Source organism: Cordyceps fumosorosea (genome assembly GCF_001636725.1).
Source record: "Cordyceps fumosorosea ARSEF 2679 chromosome Unknown scaffold_3, whole genome shotgun sequence".
Classification (NCBI taxonomy): Eukaryota; Fungi; Ascomycota; class Sordariomycetes; order Hypocreales; family Cordycipitaceae; genus Cordyceps; species Cordyceps fumosorosea.
The window spans coordinates 1,436,874-1,454,827 of record NW_017387303.1 but is presented as its reverse complement, the minus strand read 5'-3'; the positions used below and the strand labels follow the sequence as shown (position 1 = coordinate 1,454,827).

The window sequence follows — 17,954 nt, the reverse complement described above, 5'->3', positions numbered from 1 at the left end:
CTGGCCTGACCCCGAACACGACAGATAACAATCATCATAATGGACCGATCCGTCAAGACACCGGTGACGTTTGCCGCGACGGAGCCGGGGCCGACGGACAAGAGCTCGGGCAGTAACTGGTACCAGCACACCGACGATAGCGCCGCCTCGCGGACGTGCGTGTCCTCGTCGGGCGAGGAGGGCCACGACAGCAAGGGCAAGCCTGGGGAGGCGATGCCGCTGTCTCGGGCCAAGGCCATTGCCCTCGTCATTACCCTGACGGGGGCGGCCTTTATAAATGTAAGAATCAGCTCGTGTTGTTTTGTATCTTTTTGTCTCTCTTGCCTGATTGCTCACATGTCGACCACCTGATCAAAAGATGCGAAACGTGCCCTTCCCCTCTCCCCACCTTGTGATATCGTGAAGTCATGTCTGTCTAACATCAACTTCGTCTAGACCCTTTCTGCTCAGAGCGTTGTCATCATCCTCCCCGCCATGGGCAAGTCGCTCGACATCCCCGACAGCCGCTTGCAGTGGATCGTGTCCGCCTACTCCCTCACCTTTGGCTGCTTCCTGCTGCTCTGGGGCCGCATCGCCGACATCTTTGGCAAGCGCTTCATCTTCATCGCCGGCTCCATCTGGGTCACCCTCGCCACCGCCCTGAACCCGCTCATGCCCAACGAGATATCCTTTGATCTTTTTCGGGGTCTGCACGGACTGGTAGGCCGCTTCCCATGTCAACCAGCCCTGTATGATGATGTTAAACATGAACTGGGAGACTAACCTCGATAGGGCGCCGCGGCAAATGTTCCCACGGCAATCGGCATTCTCGGCGTCACGTTCCCACCAGGAAAGGCCAAAAACTATGCCTTTGCCACGTACGGTACGTCAAGCATCCCCCCCTCGATGCCCGTACCCTTGCTCATCGCAAACAACTCACTCTCTCTTCTAAAAGGAGCCGGTGCGCCTCTCGGAAGCATCTTTGGCAGCATCCTGTCCGGCGTCATTGCCCAGTACGCCAGCTGGAAGTGGGTGTTTGGCTGCATGGCCATCATGGCGGCCGCCATCTCCGTCGCCGGCTTCGCCCTCGTCCCTCACGACCCGGCGCTGCCCAAGCTCGCTGGCGGCGAGGAGGATACCATCGCGGCGCGGCTCCGGCTCGTCGACTGGATCGGCGGCGCGCTCATCACCGTCGCTCTCTTCGCGCTGCTCTTCGCGCTGACCGAGGGCAACGTCGTCGGCTGGCAAACGGCCTGGGTCGGCTGCCTGATCGTCATCTCAGTACTACTCCTCGTCGCCTTCTTCTTCTGGCAGCGGCACCTCGAGAAGCGGCAGCGGCAGGGCCTCGGCGGCGGCCGGCCTCCCCTGATGAAGGTGTCCATGTTCCGCAGCCGCCAGTTCACCGCCGTCATGGCCATCATGTGCCTCTTCTTCGCCTCCTTCAACAACTTCCTCGTCTTCGCCACCTACTACTACCAGGACTACCTCGGCTACGACCCGCTCCAGACCATGCTGCGCTTCCTGCCCACCGGCGTCGGCGGCATCTTCGTCTCCTTCGCCGTCGCCTTCCTCCTCAGCCGCGTGCCGACCGCCTTCATGCTCATCTGCGGCACGCTCTCCGTGTCCATCTCGAACCTGCTGTTCGCGGTGCCCATCCCCGTCACCACCTCGTACTTTGCGTGGGGCATGTGGGCGATGCTGCTGTCCGTCGTCGGCGCCGACCTCACCTGGCCGTGCCTCACCTTCTTCACGTCGCAGGCGCTGCCGGCCGAGGACCAGGCGATCGGGGGCGCGCTCATCAACGCCGTCGGGCAGATGGGCCGCGCGATCGGGCTCGCCATCGCCACGGCCGTACAGACGGCCGTGCTGGCGAAGCAGCGCGGCGTGTCAGTTGAGGCGGTCGGTCCGGTCCGGGAGATGGACGCTGCGTCGCTGGCGAGCATTCGGATAGCAAGCTGGTTTAATTTTGCAATAGGAATCGCGTCGCTGGTCATTGTGTGCATTGCATTTCGCAAGATGGAAGTCATTGGCAGGATCGCGCCCAAGGCCCCTTCCTCTGATGGTGAGGAAGGCGTAAAGAATGGGTAAAGGCGGCGTGCATCGCGGGCAGAGAGGTGGATGGGAATAACTTGCAGCTTGAAAATTGTATGATTAAATTGGTTGCAGGAAATTTCGCCAAACGGAGTGGTGGAAAGGGGGGTTAACTTGTGCATACTAGGTAAATAATGAATATCCTGTGCATACATAATGAATCACTTGTGCATACATTCTGCTCCTTCCACATCAGTACCCTGCTCTCCATTCCCCATGCTTGCACATCAAACGACCTACCAACTACCGTCGTTTTGCATTGCCTTCAATGATGAGGCAGTAATACAAGACCAGACAAATTCAACAGACGTCAATTCTGGGTAAAGTACATATCGCATCATCATCACTCTGGCTAAGCCTCCGCCGCTTGCACAACCTGCGCCCAGTCTCCAAACCCATACGCACCTGGCAGCCTCTCCCCATCGAACAAGCTGGCCAGGACCACGCGATCCGTCTGTTCCCCCTTCCACGGCTCCCGTCCATGCTGGGCAATGATGTTGTCAAACACCAGCACGTCGCCCCGCTGCCACCTGTGCAGGACCCGGATGTCCTCGGTGATGTCGACCAGGCGCGCCAGGTACTCTTCCGGGATCGGCGTCCCGTCGCCAAACAGCTGCTCCACGACGTCCTTTGCCGCGACCCTCCCATCCGCGGCAGCCGCCCGAGCATCGAGGATTCGCTTGTAATGCGCCGCCAGTCCGGTGAAGAGCGTGGGGAGGTTAGTACCGGGCTGCGTCCGGATGACCGGCAGCCGGTGCGTGAGAACCAACCCCCGTCCGTCCTCAAACTCCCTCCACTCCCAGGTGGTGTGCTCACCGCGCCCGTAGCGCCGGATCTGCGCCTCTATCTTGCCGCGCGCTGTCTCCTCGTCGTCGCCGTCGACGACGTCCTTGCCGAACGCCTGGCGCAGCGTCGAGCCGCCCGCCCGCTGCCGCGTCGCCTTGTACGTCACCCTGCACAGGATGCCCTTCTCGGCGAGCAGCCGCACGAACTCGGGTATCTCGGCCTGCGCGCGGTGGAACAGCTCCAGGCTTGACGAGATAGGCGTCTCGCCGCCGACGCTCGGCGCTTCGTGAGCGTAGAAGAAGATGTACTCCGGTGCGTGCGGCACCTGGGGGGACTCGTTGTGGTTGTATATCTGCACCTCCTTGGGCGCCTCGTTGGCCGGCGCGACGTTGGGCGCCAGCAGCGGCCGGTCGACGACGATGCCAATGATTTCGTGCGGCGCGTAGCCGAACGCGTGAGCGAACTCGCTGAATGTGGCAGCGTCATGGATCGGAAGGTCCCGAAAGAGGAGAGCACCGTGTCTCGATAGCAACTTAGTCAGAGTTCCATCCCGCTGGAGATCTCTGATTGCAGAAATGGCCGAGTCCAGCGATGCGACATCGCTAGAAGGGTGAAGAGCAAGAGGAATCTGGGTGTTGGGCGGATGGGGGTAATCTAGGACACGCTGGTTTGTAGCAGGCAATTCGAAGCTCTCAAACGTCACAGCTGAGTCGGCAGTCTCAGCGACGCGCAAGGCCGACACCTGTTGTTGAAGAGTAGATGAAGCCATTGGTAGTGCTGGGCGAATGACACCGGAACCTTATCGGGGAAGCGACTGACCTGGCTGTGGGGGGGAGGAAGATGCTGGTCGCTTTTAATCTGCATCTTTGTCTCTTATCTGAGCACTAATAATGACCTCATCTGCGGTATTGCTGACGAATACATGCATGATCAGCCTCACTGCCTCGGACAAAAAGGGTGTGCCACATACTCCGGTCGTCTGATGGCCACTAGACTTGACTTCATATCCAATCCTAACAGAATAACGCCTCCGAAATGTCACCACACTAATTCGTATATCAATGTACTTTAAAAACCGGGACGAATAGTAAATTACTCCATTATCGGTGTTGATCACAAGCGGCACTTCGAAATAGCGGCCTCTTATACATGATGCCATTGTCACAATAGTGGGCTAGTATTGATTTGCTCATTAGCCACCTCCATTGCGAGCCTACTCGTATCTGCGCGGCAACACATGCCGGTAATAATGTCTCGGATATATTTCGACTCCGAATGCTAATATACATCAGCGTTGCAGCAGTGCTTCATTTGACTCAAACTTGCACAGCAATGGCCACCTCGGTTTACAACGACGGGCCGGCCGAGGCCGTACAACCCTCCAAGACGGACACTCTCAACAATCAAGATGAGGCAAGCGCCTTGACCAAGACGAAGCCGCGCTTCTTCCGCAGCACCCTGTTCCAGATCCTCGTCGTCGGGCTCTGCGCCTTTTGCGCCCCGGGCATATGGAGCGCCATGAACGGGCTCGGCGTCGGCGGCAGCCAGTCGCCGGACCTGATCAACGCCGCCAACGCGCTCCTCTACGCGCTGATGACGCTGACGTGCTTCGCCGGGCCCTGGGTCACCAACGCCATCGGCTTCCGGTACACGCTGAGCCTCGGCGCCGTCGGCTACCCGCTCTACGCGGCCGGCCTCTACCTCAACAACCGCACCGGCGCCACCTGGCTGGTGTACCTGGGCTGCGTGACCTGCGGCCTCAGCGCGGGCATCTTCTGGAGCGTCGAGGGCGCCATCGCGACGGGCTACCCGGAGCAGCACAAACGTGGCAGGTACATCGCAACCTGGTGAGTTTGCTCCCCTATGCTAGTTGAGCAAAGGGAGGAGGGGTGAACTGACTTGGTTTTCATAGGTTCACCTTTCGGAATTTTGGCAACATCATCGGGGGTGCCATCGCGCTCAGCATCAACCACGCGGTCAACAGGCGCGGCAAGGTCGGGTACGAGACGTACCAGGCCTTCATCGCCATCCAGTGCCTCGGGCTGTTCCTCGGCCTGCTGCTGTCCAACCCGGACAAGGTGCAGCGCGACGACGGCACCTGGGTCCAGACGCCGTCATCCGCCACCGCCCCCATCCCCTGGCGAACGGAGCTGCGCGCCATGTGGCGGCACCTCTCGAGCCGGTCGATGCTGCTCCTCGTGCCGCTCTTCTGGTACTTTGGCTGGATCCAGGCCTATCCGGGCACCTACCTGGCCACCTACTTCACCGTGCGCTCGCGCGCCCTCGGCAGCTTCCTGTCCGCCGTCGTCGGCACGCTGTCCACCTGGCTTGCCGGCTCGCTGGTCGACGTGCCCTGGACGCAGAGCCGCCGGACGCGCGCGCTGACCACATGGGCGCTGATCGCACTACTCAACAGCGCAACGTGGATCTGGGCGGTGGTCATCCAGGACGAGTACCGGCGCACGCGGCCGGTGCTCGACTGGGCGCAGCAGGCGGCGTTTGGGCGCGGCTTCGGGCTGTACCTGTTTGAGCGGATCAGCCTGGCGCTCGTGGAGAATTACATCTACTGGTGCATCGGCAACCTGTCGGACTCGCCGGGGGAGCAGATCCGGTACAGCTCGCTGCTGCGCGGCATCGAGACGGCGGGCGTGGCCGTGGGGTTCGGCGTGCAGGCGGTGCCGACGGCGCTGATCGCAACGGCGAGCATCAACCTGGGGCTGTGGTTTTTTGCTCTCCCGTTCAGCCTGTGGGCGACGCTGCAGGTGGTGCGCAAGTGGGAGAAGGAAAACCAGGCGGAGGAGGTAGAGCAAGAGACCGCAGAGACAATTACATCCAAGGCGTAGAAGTCGAAACATGTCGACGAGCTGGAGGCTGTAAAGACAACTGCCATTTCAGTCATATAATCAGAAATATATTGGCGGTGCTTATTTTTTGGCAATTTTGTAAACATTTGCAATGCCACATCTTTCATTCGTATCTACGTGCCGCCCAAATACATACACCAGTCCAGACTACATGCATGTATCAGTCAGAAGAAACTACCGCGTATTGATACCATCCTTGCTTATAGAGTTTACATTGAAATATTTTAATCAGAATATATGCCCTAAGGAACTATCTATATTCCAGGAACTGGGAAACCATTTACTGCTCTTTAATTAAGTTAATAATGGTTACAGGTCACTCTATCTACTCCACCAGCTCCTGGGCTTATCTGGGGAAGCTTCAAGGAAGCTCGACTGGCAGCAGAGCTTTGAAGAGGACATCAACGCAGCCCACCTTGAGCACGTTTTGCCAATTTCAAGTTAACCAAGCTTTAGAAAATAATTCATCCAAAATACCGCATTTTAATCATATCGCAGAACCCATCCAAACCTCGCATCTACACCAGCGTTGATAGCTTATCCGTCATCCATCTCACAGTGGTCGCCCCCATTGGCCGCTCGAGGCACTCAACCCCCACCAAACCTCTGAACTCAATCCGCCCAAAGCTGCTCTCGGCTGGCTCTCTGGCCTTCATAGCAGCATCCTACGCGATCTCCTCTCCTTTTCACCCATCGTGGATCATCCTTTCCATCATCAAACAACCCTCTAATCGAATCCAGACCGCCTTTTCTGCCATCTCTACCCATTCAATCCTCGAATTCGAATTCCCGAGAACCCCCGTCTTCCCCGCCCGCGTGGGTGGTGCACCCAGGCAAAGAGTGAGCGCTCGCGCGCCCCGCCCCCTCTCCTGCTCTGTCGAAGCGGCCTTGCTTCGGTTGCTTTTTTTTTTTTTCTTGTCCATTTTCTGTCAGGCTGGTTTTCTCCTTTCCGTCGGGCGCCATGGGAAACAACCAGTCATCGGGTTCCAAGTCGGCCATGCCGTCGTCGTCACAGCCACCGACCTCGTCCCCTACCACCACCACCACTACCGCCGTCTCCTCGCACGACGCAGCACGACATCTCACCACCGCCGGCATCCCCTCTTCGCGCACCAGCAAGGACTCGTCGGCGTCCTCGTCAGCGCGCAACATCCTCCCCGCCCAGGCCCCTCACCGCTCCGCCGCCGCCCCTCCCGAGCCCTCGCTCGCCCAGGCCCAGGGTTCGACCTCCACCGCGTCCTCGTCGCGGCCCAAGAGCATCTCGGCCGCCAGCTCGTCCCTGCCGCCCGTCTCCTCCCTCGCCGGCTCGCCACACAACACCGTCCCCGGCTCCCACCACCAGCCGGCCCCCGTCCCTGCCGCAGCGCCTATACCCATCGCCGAGCCCTCCAAGCCTGTTGACGTCCCCGGAGTTGGCGCCGGCACTCCCGGCTTCTCCCGCACCCCGGGCATCAACCGCACCGACTCCGAGATGGCTGAAGCGCACCTCATCGCCAGCGGCAGCATCACCGACATGTACAATGCTCGACCGCCCCGCCTGCCGCTGCCCATCGAGGAAGAGGTGCATACGCCTGGCTCGCCTATTCTGGGCCCCGACGAGACGGCCGCGGGAGGCGAGATCCCCGAGCTCGAGCACGAGTCTTCGGACGGTCTGACGAGGAAGAGCTCCGGCATCAGCCAGACCACATTTGATGACGAGGACTCGCACGAACTACGCGTTGACAGATCCCGCCCCGTCGTGCCTACACGGATCGAATGGAACGGCGGAGGTGAAAAGGTCTATGTCACCGGAACCATCTTCCAATGGAGCAGAAAACAACGTCTGCACCCGGTGTAAGTGCACAACTGTGTCAGGGCAAATCCTGTTCCCCCACGACTGACATTTTTCCTCTTACAACAGCGAGGGCAAGCCGGGATGCTTCGCCGGCATCATCTACGTGCTCCCAGGCACTCACCATGTCCGCTTCGTCGTGGACACCATCATGAAGACGTCGCCTGACCTGCCGACTACGGTCGATTTCGGTAACAACTTGGTCAACTACATCGAAGTCAGCGCCGAGATGGCCGCTCAGCCGCTCGCCGAGGCGGCCGTGCCCGGTCCCGACGGCCAGGTCAAGCCTATCGTCCCTACCGCCACCACTGCCACCACCACTACCGCCGCCACTCCCTCGGCAGAGGAGCCGCCCAAGCCCGCCAAGTACAAGGCCATCCCGCCGCGCGACAGCTACCGCCGCCAGATCCCCAAGTACCTCGTCGACTTTGACCAGGCCGAGGAGTCGCCCGCGTACCAAAGCGCCGTCAGCGCCATCGAGAAGCTCCCCACCCCGCCCGGCCTGCCCGGCTTCCTCAGCAAGCCCATCCTCAACGCGGCCACGCTGATGAAGGACGACAACAGCGTGCTCAACATGCCCAACCACACGGTGCTGAACCATCTCGCCACCAGCAGCATCAAGAACAATGTCCTCGCCGTGTGTGCGACGACGAGATATCGCGGCAAGGTGAGTATTGCGCCTTCGCTTTTATCTGTACCAGTGTGCTTAACGTGGAAATAGTATGTGACGACGATAGTATACAAGCCCACCTCTGCGGACGAGGGCTAAGTGCACCACCTCAGTCGCTTGACATGTTTTTACTTTCTCGCATTGTAGTTATGGCGCAGACACTGGGCTCGTTTTGAGATAGAATATTTGGTTTCTGCTTTGTGTCATATTGATAGTTGTCAAATCTTACAATTTAAGCACACAATTCAAGTCGTGTGCGTATATTCAAATCAATCGCTATCTATGTACCTGTGCCTTGTCTCGTGCCACTTCATTCTTTATTTATCGCACTTTTCGTCTTTATTTCATTTCATCTTATTCCTTTACCCCCCGTCTCCCAAAGTCTTCTCTCCTTAGTCCCTCCACTTGACGTAGACCTCGTCCGTCCGGAACCGCTGCGTGCACTGGCTCTCCGCCAGCGGCGTCTCGAATCCGGTGCGGTACGCCAGCAGGCCCGCGTGCGCAATCATGATGCCATTATCAATGCAGAACCTCTCGTCCGTAGCGTACACGCTGCCGCCGCGCTCCGCCGCCATCTGACCCATCATCTCCTGCAGGCGCTCGTTGCAGCCCACGCCACCCACGATCAGCACCTGTCTGGACCCGACGTGCGCCATCGCGCGCTCCGTGATCTCCACCAGCATCGCGTACACCGTCTCCTGCAGGGAGAAGCAGAGGTCCTCCGCCGTAAAGTCCGCCGTGCCCGCGCGCACCTGCGCCGCCAGCGCGTCCACCGCCGCCAATATCCCCGAGAACGAGCAGTCCATGCCCTTGACCGCGTACGGCAAGTCCAGCAGCTTCGTGCCCCTCTTAGCCATCTGCTCAATGTTGTAGCCGGGCGCCGGGTCGTTGCTGATGCGGAGGGTGCGCGCGAAGCGGTCCAGGCAGTTGCCGACGGCGATGTCGAGCGTCTCGCCAAAGATGCGGTAGCGCCGCTCCGCGTAGGCGATGACCTGCGAGTTGCCGCCGGACACGTAGAGCACCACCGGGTTGGTGGCGCCGGTGATGGCCCGCCCCATCTCGATGTGCCCGACGCAGTGGTTGACGCCGACGAGCGGCAGGCCCCAGAGGAGGGCGAGGGTGCGCGCGCCGACGGCGACGGCGGTCAGCGGCGCGCCCATGCCGGGGCCCTGGGTGAAGCACACGCAGGAGAGCTGCGCGCGGGGGTCAGTGATGCCGGCGGCGGCGAGGGCGCGCCGGGCGAGACGGGAGAACACGCGCCGGTGGTGCGCGGCCGTGTCCTTGGGCAGGAAGCCGGCGCCGGGCGGCGCGTTGAAGGTGTCGCGCAGGTTGGAGAGGATGGTTGTGGAGGATCCGGTGTGCTGGATCACGCCGATGCCGAGCTTGTTGGCGGAGCCCTCGCAGCCGAGCGCGATCCAGGACCTCTTGGACGTGTCCATGGCTGTGGTGGTGTTGTGTGGTGTGGTGGTGGAAGAGGCCGTTAATGAGGGGGACCTATGGAGGGGTTGTAGATAGGTGGTGAGGGTGCCGCAAATTCGTGTCAGCCGTCACTTTCCTAGATTTTGAGAAGCAGAAGGTTCGTCTCGAGTGCATATAGTTCAGTGGTTTAATTTTTAATGGTTTTTCACTTTATAATGATATAATGTCAACATTTGCAAACAAATCAAGTCTAGCAGAACGTCCAACTGCACCACATCGTCAATGGCGGGGCAGCAACCAGGGCCCTGGCGAGAAGAAAAAAAAACCAGCCCACCCACCAAGAAAATCGGAGCTTATCTAATCGCTAACAGTCACTCACTTCACCAAAAGGCCAAAAGAAAAAAGAAGACCCTTGGCGCCCAAAATCGCGCCAACGAAGCGGGTATAGGTCACTGCTTAACAGCTATACCGCGAGAATTATAGGCTCGCTTGCTAACGGACTCTAAACAAGGCCCCACAACTTGCCATGCCTTCGTTTTGCCATTTACCACCACCACACTTGTGCGATTGTTACAAGGCGGCAACCGTCTTTTTCGTCTTCACTGCAGACCGCAAGTCGTGGGCCAATCCCCTTCTTTTTTTCCGTTTTGCTGCTTCTTCTTCTTCTGCGGCCCCCTCACTCCCTACATTGCCCTGCTCATTCGGTACGTGCAATCAACCTCGCGCCACCACTGGGCCAACTTCTCTCTGTAACACCTGTTCGCTGACCCTGTCCTCCGTCATCAGAAGTCAGCTGAGCCCTTCTCGCGTTGTGCAAGCCTGGTTACGATCCCCCTCCCCGCCACACCATTTCTCCTCCTGCAAAGCCTTCTTCCTTCTTTTCCTTCCTATCCTGGCCACACCCCTTTGCCGGCTGCCATCATCCCCGCCGGCCCCGAGACAAAGCTCTGCTGAGCGGTAGTGGCCATGTATCGACAAGGCCGCGCGGACGCAGCCGTCCGTCGGCTTTCCATATCACCCTCGCCACAGTCGCTCGCCGAGCCGACAGGCCCGACACGAACGGTTCGACCGACTCATGACTTTGGGTGGAGCGGACGAAGAAAGCCCTTCGAAGGAACATTCACATTGTTCAAGGAAGACCACCATACCTGGTTCAACCAGTCTTTCTATATATATATGTTTTTGGCTATGCGCCGGCGGGCATCTTCGTCTAAGAACCCCAAAGCATTAGCCCAACTCCCAACTCCACGCAAACAAAGATGCCAATCCCATGCTTTATACTGATACATCGGGCCCGTGGTCCCTTCAGTGCTTCCTCCGGGGTATGGAAGAGCAGAAAAAAAAAACAAACGCTATATACAAGTCATCCCATCCTATCCTACAACATGCTCCGCAGCTGCATCTCACGGAGCCTCTGCCACTAGGAGGCTACTTGTGTTTGTGGCTGTGCTGGCGGCGGCGCCGGTAGCCCCCGCGTCGCCGCGTTGTTCGAGGCATCGGGTGGCACGGCCGGCCTACCTCGGAACAGGTATGAGCTGAGCGGTATGGTGGCTCGGAATTTCAACGCCCTTGTGTCATACGGGTCCAGCTCATACACCGGTGGCTCAATGTCCTCCTCATCGTCGGAATCGTACTTCCAACGGTCCGAATATCCGTGCGAATCAGGCCTGGGCGGGGTTGCCATGCCTCTTCGGTCTATCCAGAGGCGGCTCAAACGGCCTATTCGCCGACGGAATGCCGGTTGATTGCTGTGCAGCGGCTCAGTCATGATTCCGCCTGCTTTGAACTGGAAGGCGGGGCCGGCTTGTGGCTTATCCAGTTGCATAGGCGTGAGGCCTTCGTCGTCCACATCCATCGAGTCTGACGCTTCGGACGCGGGCGGCGTCATGAGGTACTGCGTCTTTGCCGGGCGGAACTTGAGCTCCAGGCCCTGTTCGTGTACTGGCGACAACGGGTCTACGGTAAGATCAATGTGGTTATGGTTCCATCTGCGATGGTTCTGAACCTTGGTCTCGATCTCGTTACGAAGCTCCTTCTCCTTCTCAGCGAGCTGGTCAGCAAGCTGGACAAGGTCGGCTTCCGTTTGGCGACCATCGGGTCGGACTGGGGTCCGGACATGGGCACCGGCAGCCCGTGCCGCAGCTGTTGCATCAACAGGCTTGCGTTTTTGTGGCTGTTGAGGCAGTCAGTCGCGAGATTTCTCGAGCATGGAAGAGCTGTGGGACATACCTTTTGGTTGACCAGGTCATCATCTTCGCCTTTAAGCCCGAGCCTGAGCTTAATATGTTTAAGCCTCGCGCGCTCCTCAAAGACTGCGCGCTCCATGTGTAGCAGTTCACGCTTCATCATTTCGCGCTCGTATGATATGAGTACAAGCTGGCGACCGTCTTCAAGCTCACGACGCAGGCGCTTGAGCGTCTCGACAATCTTATTGTCGCGGGCTCTCGTCTTCCTGGTCTGTCGGGCTTCGCGACGTCTAAAGCAGACATACGGGTCGGTGTCATCTGTCTCCTGGTGCGTCTCAAATTTGAGTGAGGGATGCAGCGGTTTGTTGCCAGCCTGTTGTCGCATGTCTTTCCAATACTCATAGATGGCCTTGGCGTGCTGCAGCAGGTGCTGAGCCCCAAGGTGGTTGAGCCCGGGTACCATCATGTCATAAGCAACGACGGTGTTGTCCACAGAAGCAAAGGGAGTTTGCTCAGCGGCCGTGTCTTCGAAGACTTCCATGATGCGTTCAAAGTCATCCTCGGACAACGCACCGGCAGGTCCAGGCTTGGCATTATAAGTCTTGAGGAAGTCATTATCCTCGGTACTCATGTCATACTGGCAGCTGATGCACTCTTCGACAGTCTGGGAAAAGCGAATATATGTGGACGGCTTGTGGAAAGGCACGGGGTAAAGCTGCTCATAGTTTACCTCGCTCTCCTGGGGAGGCGGGACCGGAATTTCTTGGTCATTACTTGTACCAGCATCTTTGAGAATGGATTGCAAATGATATTCCTAAAGAGATCAGGCGTGTTAGCGCCGGGTTGAGGTGTGGCAGACGCGCCGATGTGGCAGAGTTGACAGGGGTTGGTTGGTTGGACAGTGGGTCACGTGGCAAAACTCGTGATATCAGTGCATGGAAAGGGGGGAGATGCACGAACCTTTTCCTCGGCGTGCTCGACACCTGTTGCGATTTGAGTTTCTGTGGTGATGGTCTCGTACTCTGTAGCATCGATCTGATCCTCCCTGAGGACGGGGAGGGCAGTTTTGATGCTGAGCTTCTTGACGCGAACCTTGCGAGAAGACATTTTGCAGGGGGTGGCGAGGACGGCTGTTTGCCCGCGGAAAATCCGCAAAAAAAATCACTCAAGACATAAATCGGAGTGTAAAAAGAGGGAATTTGATGTTTGGCGGATGAAAAAGGTGCTGTGGTGGCACCTTTTTGATGCGCAAAGTCCTTTCGGGGATGAGGTGACGTTGGGATTGTTTTGCCGCGCGAAGAATTTTCACTGGCGCATGCGTGGAAAACAGAGTGTGATGTTTGTTGAACTTTGGCACGCAAAGTCACTTTGCTACAAAATTGGCGCGTAAAGGTACAATCCCTCCTCGTAGACACGTCCACTCTCCCCCCCTTTCTCGCCCCTGAGGGCGCTGGAGGCTACACCGAAAACAGCTACGGCGCCCACTGCAACCACTGTAGCCTAATAATGTACCCTGAGCGCCTGTTGTAGCCGGGTAGGTACATCTGCTGCCTCCCAAAATCGCCTGCTTAGTAACACAAAGCATTGGCTTATTGTGAGATGTTGTAGATTGGACTGTGAACACTGTTAAAGTGCAGGGAAACTCCTAGAAGCTTGAAACTTTGTGGCACATTCCTCGGTTGTATTTCGCGCCGCTTTTACTCGGGTTTTATTGATGTGCTACGAAAGTTGCAGCTGACATCTGTGTTATCGTGTACTTGTTGTGCAGTGACTTAGACAGACTGCTGCACGACCTTCATGACGAAACATCCCGAAGCGAATCCGTACAGATCCCCCAAAAGGCTACGAATACAATGTAAATGAAACCAAGCACTAATACCTGTTTTATGGTCACACAAAATTCCAAGGCCTCACTGATCAGTGCCACACTATCGCGATGCAAGATCGAAAACAGGTATAGGGTAGGTACATTCCGTCATGACTTGGCCCGTGCTCCACTTCCGAACCCCTCCATCACAGGTGCACCAGCAAGCAGCGCACACGACATCCGCATCTCCACGATCCGCGACAACAACCGGGCCCGCCATCTACCTTAGACAATCTTCGAACCAACCACCAGCCGAAGAACCTTCACGATAAAGCATAGTCTTGCTCTGTGCAACTGCCGAGCAGTCGCGACTCGCCCAGCACCCGTCGCACATCGAACCGTTCTGCGCAAGCTTCGTCGCATCGTCGCCCCTCGCTATGGGCAACACCACCAGCGCCGTCCTGGACAATATTGTCCAAGGGTCCAACTGTTTGTGGTCCTACGAATTATGAGAAGCACAAAATCACGAGGAGCAGGACACTAACGGCGCATCAGTCGACAGAGAGGAGGTTGACCGCCTACGGAAGCGGTTTATGAAGCTGGACAAGGTAATGCGTCTCGTTTCGTGGAGCTTCGTCGCAACGCAACAACTGACAGATATCCTGCGCAGGACAACTCGGGCACAATTGAGCGCGATGAGTTCCTCAGCCTGCCTCAGATCTCATCGAATCCCCTCGCGACTCGGTCAGCCCCCCCCCTTTTTCCAGGCTGCCAAACCTCACTCGCTGGGATGGTGCTTTCGTTTTCCCAAATTTGAGCTTCGGAAAAATGCTAATATGCACATGCGCCTTTATAGAATGATTGCCATCTTTGACGAAGACGGCGGTGGCGACGTCGACTTTCAAGAGTTCGTGTCCGGCCTGAGCGCCTTCAGCAGCAAGGGCAACAAGGAGCAGAAGCTGCGCTTCGCGTTCAAGGTGTACGATATCGACCGCGACGGCTACATCAGCAACGGCGAGCTCTTCATCGTGCTCAAGATGATGGTGGGCAACAACCTCAAGGACCAGCAGCTGCAGCAGATCGTCGACAAGACCATCATGGAGGCGGACCTCGACGGCGACGGCAAGATTAGCTTCGAGGAGTTTACCAAGATGGTGGAAAACACCGACGTGAGCATGAGCATGACGTTGGGTGAGTTCAACAAGCCCCCTTGCCCCCTTCCCCCTCCCCTCGCTCGTGGCTTTGAGACAGCAACGGCTACCAACATACCCGCACCCCCCTGGCCCGTCGGTAAAGTTTATATCGTTCGCCGTTGCCCGTTACCCATCTGTTGGGCTGCGATAAACTTGCTCCCCATATGCTTGGCAAATTAAAGGACTAGACTAACCTGGCCGGGGGTTGTAGACCAATTTTAAAGGAATCGGCGAACACACACGAACACGCTAAAGAGCAAGTTGCTGGGAGACTTGCCATGCGAACTTTAAAAAGAATATCACATAGCATCATGATATAATGATTATCAAAAATGACACACCACAAACCTTGCTCGGTTCACGCCCTGGCACGCCTTTTGAGCTTACTCCACAGATTGTCACGAAAGGAGCATCAAATATAGCACACGGAAAGTTGTGGCGAGATGACAAGAAACAGTTCCCGGGTGATTGGATCCGATCCTCGAAAGCGACGTGGAGCAGACAAAGATAAAAACAAGGTACCGGCGGCTAGGGAAGCTCGGCTCGCCCCTTTTCTTGCAACCAGTCTCTCGTTCCATCACCAATCAGCAAAAAGAGCTGCGAAAAGTGTATCATAGCCAAGCCGGCTATGCAAACGCCAAACCCAGCATAGCACGGACATTTCGCAACGGGTCCTGTGACTTATTGACTCCGAGAGAGATAGAGGGGGAAAAATCTCTCGCGAAGAAAGCCAAGACGAGACATACATATGCGTTGCCGCACCCCCCTTGGAATGTTTATTTTAACCTCGGGAAGAGAAGTCCTTGGGTATCGTGGGAAGCGCAAAAGCGCGCCCTTGGCTAACAAAGTAGTCGAAAGTGTAAAACGTTAAGGAATCAAGGTATGGCGGAAAAACCAGAGCCTCCAAAACGAACTATACGGATCTACCAGTTTATCAATTGCGGGGGGAGGGGGGTCTTAAACGACGGCGGCCGCAAGATTTTCCTGGCCACATCATCGTACTAACATGAACTGTTCGTTTATGATGGGCGAACTCCGGGGCTCCGTGCCATTTTGTCTTAGACAATCCGTGACAAAAAGTAGTTTGTGATCACTTTTTTATCTCCGCCTTTTGGCAAACCCTTTCCTTTCTTTTTTCTTTCGTAATGTATATTGGCTGCCCAAGTTCCCAAGACCCCGGACGGGCACGGAGGGCGGAGACGGGGGCGGAAGAGGGCCCCTTTCTCTTGTCACGTACCCGGGCCTTGTTTTTTTCCCTTTTTTTTCTTCATCAACTAGCATTCTTTCCCGCTTTTAAAGTTTGGGGCCGCATTGGGCTTGCAACAATGAACCCAACGGCGGCGTTATATTTCAGCTCGTCTGGGCAGGATCTGCGTTTGACTTGCAGCTTTGTTGTCGCCACACCCCCTCCCTTTCTCCCGTCCCGCGGAAGAGCGTATCGAGATGAGTGAGACATTCGCAACGGGGATTTTCGTTGCAAGGGTATCAAGTGATTGAAAGGAGGGGAGGGGCGGCGGGAAGGTGGCTTGACACCCGGACGCCGGATTATTCTCGCGCCAATGACTAGTTTAGTAGTTCGAGTGAGAGCTTGTTGAATGGGCTGGACTAGATGGACTAGATGGCGGCATAGCCACTTTGATGTCCAAGAGCACTTATTGCCCTTGTCAGCGTAGACGGCGGCTCAATGGAGGGGAGCGGAACTGGAAGGACTTGAGGTTATTGTCGCTGACGACGTTGCTATTGTAATATGCGGCAGGCATATTGCAATAATTCTAATGCTCCAAAATGAATAAACCCAAAACGCGCCGTAACACCATGACAAAAACACAGCTTTTTTCGCTTCTGCTCTAATCGTGTACCCATTGTCCATCATGATTCGCTTCGGTCTTTGCTGCGAGCCTCTTTCTGCTCCTTCTCCTGCTCCTCGAAGAGCGTAAGACAGTCCTCAAGCACTAATGCAAGTCCACGTGTTAGTAGTTCCCAAAAATCTGTGCCCAGATTCTCAACTCCCCCATGATGGGCATTTCTTGCGTAGATGAGGGACACTTACATGATTCAATCTCATCCTCCCACACGCCAAACTGGTAGTCTACCAGGCCATGCCGCTCAATACCGTCGCAGAGGCGGATCAGTTCGTCGCCCATCCTCTTGACCGTGCGCATTGATAGCGGCTGCGGTACTACATCATCGGGGCCAACCCGCTCCATGAACTGTTTTTGCTTGAAAGTGAGCGCGATCCACGCGTGGTTGAAGTCCTGCCAAAGCTTCAGCCGATCTTTATGTAGGTCCTCGTCGTCCTCGGTCAGGCCTGCGGGATGTCCGGTGTTAGTCGCGTCGCTCCAGAAACAAAGATTTCAACGGTTGGCAAGAATCATTTACTCACCCAGCTCCTCTACCCTGGACAAGAGCCAAAAAGAGACGCTCAAGAGCCCATCAGCGGCCTTTTCCAGATTCCCGTTTTTGATCTCGAGAAAGACGTTGGCTAGGCGTCGCCGGTATTCTTGCCACTTTTCCTCAAATTCTGCCGTTCTGTCCGGTCTGGAAGTATCGGCCATCGCTCCAGAAGTGCTCCCGCCTAGATCGGCGAGTTGGTAGAAGCTCTCCACCCCGGTGAGGCTGTTGCCGCTTATGCTGCCACTGCCACCGGTGCTTTCTGCCCCTGTCGCTGTGGTATAGTGGAACGAGGAGGGAATATCTTGGTAGTAAGCTGTTGCTGATCCGCTGCTGGCACCGTGCTCCAGCGAGGCCGTCTGAGGGGAAACCTCTTCCTCTCCAAAGTAAGATGCGTTCACGTCGGGCTGGCTGGATAACAGCGGCGCTGATGCCATGGGGTTATTTCTCGACGAGAGTGGGGGCGCATATTGCGGTGTGTTGTAAATCGAAGTTTGCGTGCTTGCTTGCGGTACGCTGTACATCATCATGCTTGCGTTGTAGTTGCTAAACCCGACTGTTTGCTGTTGTGGTTGCTGTCGCGCGCCTGTGTCAGCGCCGCTGGAATTATAATCGGACCCGTAGGACATCTGTGCTGCTGATAAACCTGCTGGACCCGAAAATGTCGACAATTGATCTGGGTAATACTGGCTGTCGGCGTTGGCATTACTTTCCACGGTGCGCGCCGGGGTGGAAAG

At 56.8% G+C, this 17,954-nt stretch overlaps 8 protein-coding genes across 8 annotated transcripts; 4 read left to right on the top strand and 4 right to left on the bottom strand.

The window, feature by feature from the left end:
* Positions 1–39: 39 nt before the first annotated feature.
* Positions 40–2,067, top strand: ISF_02153 (efflux protein; the record flags this gene model as incomplete). Its single annotated transcript, XM_018845760.1, has 4 exons — positions 40–279; positions 436–699; positions 772–862; positions 935–2,067. The coding sequence occupies 4 exons, from the start codon at positions 40–42 to the stop codon at positions 2,065–2,067; spliced, it is 1,728 nt and encodes a 575-aa protein (XP_018707483.1).
* Positions 2,068–2,422: 355 nt separating this feature from the next.
* Positions 2,423–3,625, bottom strand: ISF_02152 (Taurine catabolism dioxygenase TauD/TfdA; the record flags this gene model as incomplete). Its single annotated transcript, XM_018845759.1, has 1 exon — positions 2,423–3,625. The coding sequence occupies one exon, from the start codon at positions 3,623–3,625 to the stop codon at positions 2,423–2,425; it is 1,203 nt and encodes a 400-aa protein (XP_018707482.1).
* Positions 3,626–4,188: 563 nt separating this feature from the next.
* ISF_02151 (DUF895 domain membrane protein) lies at positions 4,189–5,699 on the top strand (the record flags this gene model as incomplete). Its single annotated transcript, XM_018845758.1, has 2 exons — positions 4,189–4,703; positions 4,769–5,699. The coding sequence occupies 2 exons, from the start codon at positions 4,189–4,191 to the stop codon at positions 5,697–5,699; spliced, it is 1,446 nt and encodes a 481-aa protein (XP_018707481.1).
* Positions 5,700–6,681: 982 nt separating this feature from the next.
* ISF_02150 (5-AMP-activated protein kinase, beta subunit, interaction domain protein) lies at positions 6,682–8,320 on the top strand (the record flags this gene model as incomplete). Its single annotated transcript, XM_018845757.1, has 3 exons — positions 6,682–7,553; positions 7,621–8,218; positions 8,273–8,320. 3 exons carry the CDS (start codon positions 6,682–6,684, stop codon positions 8,318–8,320), a joined length of 1,518 nt encoding a protein of 505 aa, XP_018707480.1.
* A 293-nt stretch (positions 8,321–8,613) lies between these two features.
* Positions 8,614–9,660, bottom strand: ISF_02149 (Peptidase M22, O-sialoglycoprotein endopeptidase; the record flags this gene model as incomplete). The annotated part of the gene is made up of 1 exon (XM_018845756.1): positions 8,614–9,660. One exon carries the CDS (start codon positions 9,658–9,660, stop codon positions 8,614–8,616), a length of 1,047 nt encoding a protein of 348 aa, XP_018707479.1.
* A 1,400-nt stretch (positions 9,661–11,060) lies between these two features.
* ISF_02148 (histone acetyltransferase complex component Epl1) lies at positions 11,061–12,933 on the bottom strand (the record flags this gene model as incomplete). Its single annotated transcript, XM_018845755.1, has 3 exons — positions 11,061–11,813; positions 11,870–12,640; positions 12,787–12,933. 3 exons carry the CDS (start codon positions 12,931–12,933, stop codon positions 11,061–11,063), a joined length of 1,671 nt encoding a protein of 556 aa, XP_018707478.1.
* A 1,137-nt stretch (positions 12,934–14,070) lies between these two features.
* ISF_02147 (calcineurin regulatory subunit B) lies at positions 14,071–14,927 on the top strand (the record flags this gene model as incomplete). The annotated part of the gene is made up of 5 exons (XM_018845754.1): positions 14,071–14,122; positions 14,189–14,241; positions 14,304–14,377; positions 14,490–14,824; positions 14,881–14,927. 5 exons carry the CDS (start codon positions 14,071–14,073, stop codon positions 14,925–14,927), a joined length of 561 nt encoding a protein of 186 aa, XP_018707477.1.
* Positions 14,928–16,695: 1,768 nt separating this feature from the next.
* ISF_02146 (hypothetical protein) lies at positions 16,696–17,846 on the bottom strand (the record flags this gene model as incomplete). The annotated part of the gene is made up of 3 exons (XM_018845753.1): positions 16,696–16,778; positions 16,877–17,134; positions 17,210–17,846. 3 exons carry the CDS (start codon positions 17,844–17,846, stop codon positions 16,696–16,698), a joined length of 978 nt encoding a protein of 325 aa, XP_018707476.1.
* Positions 17,847–17,954: the final 108 nt, after the last annotated feature.